The 8,335-nt window shown below is 36.1% G+C and overlaps 1 protein-coding gene across 1 annotated transcript; it reads right to left on the bottom strand.

The window, feature by feature from the left end:
- Window positions 1–5,218: 5,218 nt before the first annotated feature.
- On the bottom strand, window positions 5,219–7,265 carry LOC137708729 (uncharacterized). Its single transcript, XM_088689098.1, has 2 exons — window positions 7,195–7,265; window positions 5,219–6,712 (listed from the first exon to the last, which is right to left on the bottom strand). Exon 2 carries the CDS (start codon window positions 6,647–6,649, stop codon window positions 5,639–5,641), a length of 1,011 nt encoding a protein of 336 aa, XP_088545224.1. The 5' UTR covers window positions 6,650–6,712; window positions 7,195–7,265; the 3' UTR covers window positions 5,219–5,638.
- Window positions 7,266–8,335: the final 1,070 nt, after the last annotated feature.

Genomic DNA, 8,335 nt, shown 5'->3' with positions numbered 1-8,335 from the left:
GAAAAAAAAGTTCATTAAACCTCAAGATCTAATAAATCAAATAATTTAAAATGCCTTTACCGAAATATCTGCACCTAAATATTTATATCGAAATATATTATAATGAACTTAAATGCCTGTACCAAAATATTATTTTTTTTATACATTAAATTAAAATACATTCCCTAAATCAAACAACCAAAGCCAATTCACAATTTGGCCGCCAATCACAGTGTGGGTGTTCCCTTGGGGACGTCTTTAATTACCAAAATATATGTATCGAATTTTATGTACCAAATGTCTGTACCAAAATACAAGTACCGAATGATATTATATTAAATATACCTATATATCAATATCAAAATGTATTTACTCCCTAAATGTTTGTATCGATGGATATACCAAAATATATTAAATGAATTAATGTACTTAAATAAAGAACACAAATTGTATCGGAATGTATTATTATAATAAAAATTAGTTACTCATTTATTTTTATAAAGAAGAGGCAAAAGATGGTGGCTGGCAAGTTGAATAGAAAAGGCTCGCAGGTTGAAGCAGAAGGATGGTGGCAACATTTTTTTTGTTGTAAATAGTCTAGTCTATAGTTGGGAGAAAATCTGGTTTAGCATGAGCATTTTGGGTTAAGAAGAAAAATCTGGGTAAAATATTTTTTTTCTTCTGATGAAGGACCACGGAGATTGGGATTACTGAGGAGAATTGGGCAAAGTTTTTCATTATTTTTTTTTCAAGTTTTTTTATTTTTAATCTTATTTTCTATTTAAAAATATTTTTTTTTTAAATGACAAGAAATCCTCTTAAAATCCATTCAAATATTTAATCAAAGTCTATAAGAATCCTTCAAAATCCGTTTAAAAGTTGTAAAGATTTTATAATTCTATCAAATCTATCACTTTAAAATGCCTTTTAAAATTCTTCAAAATCATCATTTGACTGCACCTAAATCTTTGTTGTAGTCGTTCTATATATATTAATAAATAAACGTACACATAAAATAAGAAGGAAATTGGGTGAAACATTCTTTGGTTGGGAGGGGCACAGGGCAATTGTAGTGCTTACATTTTCATTTTTAACCATATGTTGTGTTAAAATCGAATCCTTAATTTTAGTGAAAAGTGGAAAGTGGAATTTGTTTGGGATTTAATTTTAACGGCAGGGAAGAACGTGCATGGCAATTGTCAAACATATATGTGAGGGGATGAGTTTAACCATTGTATTATGGATAATGCTAGGGAGATTAAAATATGAATGTATTTTTGTTTACCATCATAATTATGGTGTATATTGTGACATCCCACATTGGCCAGAGGAGTGATCCTTATATGTATATTCTCATCTCTACCTAGCACGAGGCCTTTTGGGAGCTTATTGGCTTCGGGTTCCATGGGAACTCCGAAGTTAAACGAGTAGTGCGCGAGAGCACTCCCAGGATGGGTGACCCATTGGGAAGTTCTCGTGTGAGTTCCCAGAAACAAAACCGTGAGGGCGTGGTTGGGGCCCAAAGCGAACAATATCGTGCTATGATGGAGTCGGGGCCGAGAAGTGGTCCCGCCCGGGCCGAGATGTGACAATTTGGTATCAGAGCCTAACCCTGGTCGCATGTGTGCCGACGAGGACGTCGGGCCCCTAAGGGAGGTGGATTGTGACATCCCACATCGCCCAGGGGAGTGATCCTTATATGTATATTCTCATATCTACCTAGCACGAGGCCTTTTGGAAGCTCACTGGCTTCGGGTTCCATGGGAACTCCGAAATTAAGCGAGTAGCGCGCGAGGTCACTCCCAGGATGGGTGACCCATTGGGAAGTTCTCGTGTAAGTTCCCAGAAACAAAACCGTGAGGGCGTGGTTGGGGCCCAAAGCGGACAATATTGTGCTACGGTGGAGTCGGGCCCGGGAAATGGTCCCGCCCGGGCGGGGATGTGACATATATGCTCATGATGCATCTAATTATTTGTCATGTGTCATTTCACTTAACTATAGTTAACTTTCACATTAAATGTTACTTTTTCAATTTTGAAAAAAGTTAACCAAGATTAAGTGAAATGACAATGATTAGGTGTATGGTAAACACATACTAAAGTTCAAGATGGTAAGCAAAAATGCTTCCCAAAAATTTTAAACCAAATAATATGTTACCAATAAGAATAAGCCTGTTAATCAACAACTAATTAATTTGCCACACTTCTCTCTCTCACAGTCTCTCTCTTTACTTTTCCCACTTCTCTTCCTTCTTCTTCAATCTCAAATGCTTGAGCTTGAATTCATTACTGCTAAGATACGCCATCACGTTTGTGTTGTCCATGCGTTAGACTTGAAAACTAACCATATGTGGGGGCATGTGAGAATGTGAGGACAAAGTTTCACATCGATGAGGGACCAAACCATGCAAAAACTCATAAGAGATTGGACTACTCCCCATATTCTCAATTGATTTTATAGTGAAACTTTAACTTTCTTTAGTTTGACAACAATATTCAGCAGTTTCAATCAGTTTGCATTTTTACAATCTTGCATGTGACCTATAGTTCTCTGCCCTCATGATTAGCCAAATTCTTCTTGTTTTCGTTTTTCTCTTATATCTTTCATGTATTAACTAAGATGTTTATACATTTTTTTTATTAAATCAAATTACTCAGAAACACACGTTTACTATGCTTCAAAAACATGTGTTAAATAGAACTTAACTTAGGCAATGATAAACATATTCTAAATATCTAAAAATCTCTTAATGATCAACCTCTATATTTATATATATTACATAGCTAAGGTTTATGCACATCCATAAAAAATTAGATGAATTCGCAAGAGGTGACAAGATACAAGTAAAAAACACGAATTTCATTTCACATAATTTATCATGTGATTTTTTTTATTCACTCAGTCTAATATATACATCGAGTTTTGATGCAATATTACATTAACATTTGGTTTAAGTATTTCCTAATGATAACTTAATCTAAAAATATATGTGAAATCCATGTGTGACTTGGGGTTTTAGGCTATTGCGTTCCTCAGTAGACTACTCTGACTTGGTGGAACTTTTGAGTCAATTTTAATTCCAAAGGTGATTACCAAAAGAATAAGTAAAATTAAAAAAATAAATCCAAAGGAGATGCTCATGACTTTTTGTGTCAGTGTGATGTGGAATTTATCATCCGCTGCATGTCAAAAAAACAAGAACAAGTTGCCAGGTGGGATCAAAGTTAAAGTCATCGAATGAGGTCTAATTATTTGTTAATCCTTGCTAAAAACGCACGATTATCGACTTCATGGTGCAGGATTATTTCTCTCCTGAACTTGTGAGACAACTTTTACATACGTCAAGCTTTTGTATATGCAGGTAAATCAGATACATGAATTTCATCCCATTGCGTTGCATGCTTTGCATCAATTAATAACATTATCGATTATTTGCCTCGTGCAGTGCTTCTTCTTAATTCCTTATTGGGTTGCACATGCCCTTCCACCGTCTTACACAGCAGCTTTCTTCTCGGACTCTTCTCTCTGCTCTTGCAGATGGTGCCTCCAGGCTGGAGGTGGAAAATAATTCGAAAGGTGGTTACCGATACTGCATTATTAAATACAGAACCGGTGCAGTTAACAATACAGATATATAATCGATACATCATCAATAGATATTGTCGATACTTTAACCTCACGATCACAAAAATATTGATATATAACTAATTATACAAATTACACATCAGATATTTTTAGTTCTTGTTTGTGATTGTTTGACACTCTCCAGTCGTCAGTAAATATGAATATCACACATTCGCATCACAATCAACGTAATTAATGATTCAGATTGACAATCTAAATCACATTCATTCAGGTATGCAATTGTATGTCTCACTCTATAATGTACATGCGTAGCACAGACAGTGTAGATTGATGATGGGATGAAGTAAGGTTCTAAAAGACGCTACAAGCCAGTCGAGCAATGATCTAGAGCCTAAATTCTAGGCCGCAAGAAGGGGTCTAGGCGGATTTAATCAAATTTATTTATATCGTATAAATAAGTGCTTATATTACTTAATTGTATTGAGAATCATAAATTGCAAAATAAAATGAAATGTAGATTAAAGTATTAGAAAATATTGAAAATATTGGAAACAAGTGTATAATGAGTGTTCATCAAAGTATTCAACAAGTCTCTTATAATTTATTGAATAAAATTAAAATGCAAAATGAAAGTTATCGATTTTCTGTCTAAGTGATATTCCCTACCTAGGCGGGTTAGGCAGATACCTAAGGAGGTCTAGGCACCTTTTTTTAATTGTCATATGCTTAGAGATTAATCAGGATGGTGGTTAGCTTCCTAACGCGGTGCTAGTCGGGAATTTTTAGAACAGTGAGATGTAGTATAAACAGTAAGTAAAGCTCAATTAGCAGCCACTACTGCAAGTATTCGATCAGCTTTGATGGTTGACATACACAACGAATCTTCTAATCTGTTTGGATATCTCCCCGATACCCAACTGGGGCTCAGGGAACTGGGAACCCAGCAGAAAGTAAACAAGTTTAGATATCTCCATTAAGAATTGATCAAACTAAACTAATACATAAACATCTGCATTAACAGTTGATCAGGACCTGCTAAAAGAGGTAGGTAGCTTAATTAACAGTTTCCAAGAATCTATGGATATGTTCCATCTATACGCAGTGCCCTTACCGGACGTTAATGATTGGTTCGTCGGTGCGTAATACTAATCCAAATGCTTAATTACTGTTAAAACTAAGATTAAAACTTGTTATCGTTAGCGGAAAGGACTTCCAGAATCATAATCTTCTCTTTGATTAAATGACCATAACTTTAAGAATTTAATTATGTAAAGGGAGGATAAAGATTAGAGAGGAATTGTTGAGTGTATGAGTCAAAAAGGATGGGAAGGGGAAAAACATCAAAACATGCACATATGCAGGTTACTGTAGGACAGCAAGAAAAAGATTCTTATAGGGCAAGTTGCCCTTCAAATTAAGGCCATGAGCCACAAAAGTTATAGAGCCTATGAAATGGAGAACAAAACCATGGTATTTGATTTTTTTGTTGGATCAGTTACTGATTGTTTTTGTTTTTTCTTGAGTATAAAACTGCAAGAAATTTGTAATATTCTTTTAATGAAATATAGTATTGAGGGGTACGAAAAATGAATGACTGAAATTAAAAATAAAGTTAGTAGTAGTGGAAATCAAGTTCCATAGCTAAAACACCCGTAACACTAAACGATACGTTGATACACATTTGGTATCTCTCTATACATTACAAAGCAAAATTTTTGAATTTACATACGGATTGATCAACACCCAAATAATATAAAAATACAACTCGTATTTATTATCACGAATTCACGATCATAAGAAAAAATTCATTTTCTTAATATTCGTGTAACTTTTGAGTCGGATAACGTGTTAATTGCGAACATTTAATATATACTGCAGATCAGAAGGAGGCAGAGGAAGTAGAAGCCATCAGACCACAATCGAATTTCGAACTAGATCAATCTTAACAGATGCATCAACTGATTAACATTGATGAAGATCTAGGATAATAGTAATAGACACAGAAACTATCACTGCAAAACTTTGTTGCTTGCTTAGGGAACTTGAACCTGAAAGATCGAACCGATGATGACCTTAAGCACCTGCTTGAGCATTCCTAGTTTGTTGCTGCAACTCTTCATTAGCATTTCTGATAACTTGATCCCAGCCACTCCCGGCGCCAGTGTCCAAATAATCAAACGGCACTGCTGTCTTCAAACCTGGCCTAACAGATAACTGGCTCTCTACGACTCTGAAGATGACACCATCTCCTTGTTCACTATGAGTCTGATCCAATTCCTCCCATGTAAACATCAGAGGTAGCGTAAATGCGCCCCATGGGTTGAAATCCACAACCTTAACGCGATCATCCTTTGTCATACAGACATCAAAGGTGTAGTTTTCTGATTCAAATCTCGACATCAATTTATCCACGAAAAAGTCTTCGATCAACGCTTGAAGGCTGTCTTTCTTTTCAATCAGAGCAGGATAACAAGTAGTGACCTCACGTTGGGAAATTCCAACTAAGTTCTGATTTCGTACAAAGCAACGGAACTCCATCTCTGGCTTCAGAGATTGGTACCATTTCCGCAGTGCAAGGAAGAAACTCCTAGGCCTTGATGAGGTTTTGTCACTGCAGGAATCATATGCGTGACACAGATCATGGACCAATGAGTCAGACGATCGTAGCAAGAGCGCAATCTCACTGAACGAAGAGCATCTGAGACTCCCAGTAGTGCTGATCCAAGCCGAGTCTTTTGGTGCACTCCAGTTCAGCTTAGGGAACACAGACCCTCCAAGGGACTCAATCGATTCCTTGATCTCCAACTCAAGCTCAGGGAAAGAGGGCGGCAGAGAAGGCTGCTCCGACTCATCACCAGACCCTTCTGATACTTGATAGTCGTCTTCCTCCTCCGGATTATGAATTCTATTAGGAAACGCATCGTCATTTGAGATTGAAACAGGGAGAAGGAAGGGGCCCGAATCATCGAGAAGATACTGGACAAAGGATTCAGGAAGCTCATGAATTCGGGTTTTGATAGACACAGATTTAAACTTCGGGTACCATTCCTGTATCTGGCATCTATTCACTTCTTCTTCCTTCATTTCTTTTGCTCAGTGTATAAATCAAACACTTCCAATCACCGGTTTTTCGGGCTATCCGGTAGTCTAAATTACCACAAAAATTTATCTCTTAGTAATAAAATTCGAAGATCGAAAAAGAAAATAACTTTTAAGATAAACTAATGAAAATTTTCCAATGAACATCAACTAAATCGAACCCAGATAAGCAAACATCATCAGAAGTACAATTCAGCATCAAACATTAACCATTCTTTCACCAGTCAAACATTTCATGCATGCAATCCGTTACAGGGACGACGAATATGTCAAACGTTAACACCATAACAAATCCACGACATAGGAAACTACGAAAAATTCAAACACAATAGAAAAAAATAAAATAAAAATTGAGGATGTTTGACAAGATTTGAAGTCAGTCAGTTAAATGGCAGTCCTAGATTTCTGTCGGTTCCTCAGGCAGTGGAAAACAACATGCGAACTAATTCAATAGTTTCAAGTTCGAGACTTTGTTGGTGCCCAAACGAAGAACCGATGAGAGAATCGAAGTAGAGAGAGAATCTGTGTACCTGAATTGAGTTCAGAGACAAAATCCTCGAACGAACGGAGAAGAAGAGTCAAGTAATGCGAAGGCTTTGGTATTTTTGGGGACGCTTGTTTCTATAATTCCTAGGTTTTGTGTTGTTGGGCTGGGCCTCCGTTCCGAAAGTTTGGCCGACACGTTTTGTTTGTGCCTACGGTCCTTTGTGTTGTTGGGCTGGGCCTCCGTTCCGAAATTTTACTTGAATAGTTAAACTTGCATCTCCTATCATTTTGCTGAGTTTGATAGTATGAAATTGTAACTAAGTAGAGTATTAAAGTGATTTATTATATGAGACCGTTTGGTATTAAAGTGATTTACACCCTACCCACAATGAATAGGTAGCTAATAAAAATTTGAAAGCGAAAGAGGCGAAAGGAATCTATGTTTGCAATGCTTAGAGGTAGAGTATATTCATTGAGTGCATCATACTTTATTGTTTTTTGTTTATATTTCTATTGTCATTGGCCAATATATAAAGCATACCCAAAAATAGAAAAGAGAGAATTTTAATGTCTATCATTCTTGCGGTACAGTTGTTATAAATAAGAAAAGGACCCGGCTTCGCCGTTTCCATACATTTCCACCCCCTCTTATTTTGTGCTGTCATGGTTAAGTCACGTCAATATTTTATATTAATTGTTTATAAAGATAATAAGACAAAACACAATAGTGATATAAAATGTTGACGTGACTTAACCGTAACCGCACAAATAGGAGCGGATAGGAGTGTATGAGAATTGTGAGGGCAGAGAAGCCAAGTCCATAAGAAAAATATCAGCATATTGTAGCTTTCATGAAAAATTGCAAAATCTAAATACCAAATCCATAGCAGATGGCGCTTCGCATTAATAGCGAGAACAATCATATTCGTGTACTCTGGTGTAGATTCGATTTCTCTTCATTCTTACAACTAACAATTTAATCCACTAATATTATCGTTTGTCAAAAAAAAAAAAAAAAAATACCCAACCCATAAAATTTAGCAAATGTGAATTAGACCCACTTCTTGAGGTTAAATCCTCGATGATTTCGCTCATTGATTCCAAAAGACAACGATGGCAGAATTTTTATTGTAACTCCAAATGTTCCACTTACACACATACATTCGTATTAATAAGTATTATCCA

The sequence above is a fragment of the Pyrus communis genome, chromosome 17 (genome assembly GCF_041283825.1).
Source record: "Pyrus communis isolate YQ-2024b chromosome 17, ASM4128382v1, whole genome shotgun sequence".
NCBI classification, from domain to species: domain Eukaryota; kingdom Viridiplantae; phylum Streptophyta; class Magnoliopsida; order Rosales; family Rosaceae; genus Pyrus; species Pyrus communis.
Note: the sequence above shows the minus strand (reverse complement) of the source record. Positions and strands in the feature narration are given on the sequence as shown.

Coding starts and splice junctions, on each gene's coding strand:
- LOC137708729 (XM_088689098.1), bottom strand. CDS start 6,649: ATGAAGGAAGAAGAAGTGAATAGATGCCAGATACAGGAATGGTACCCG.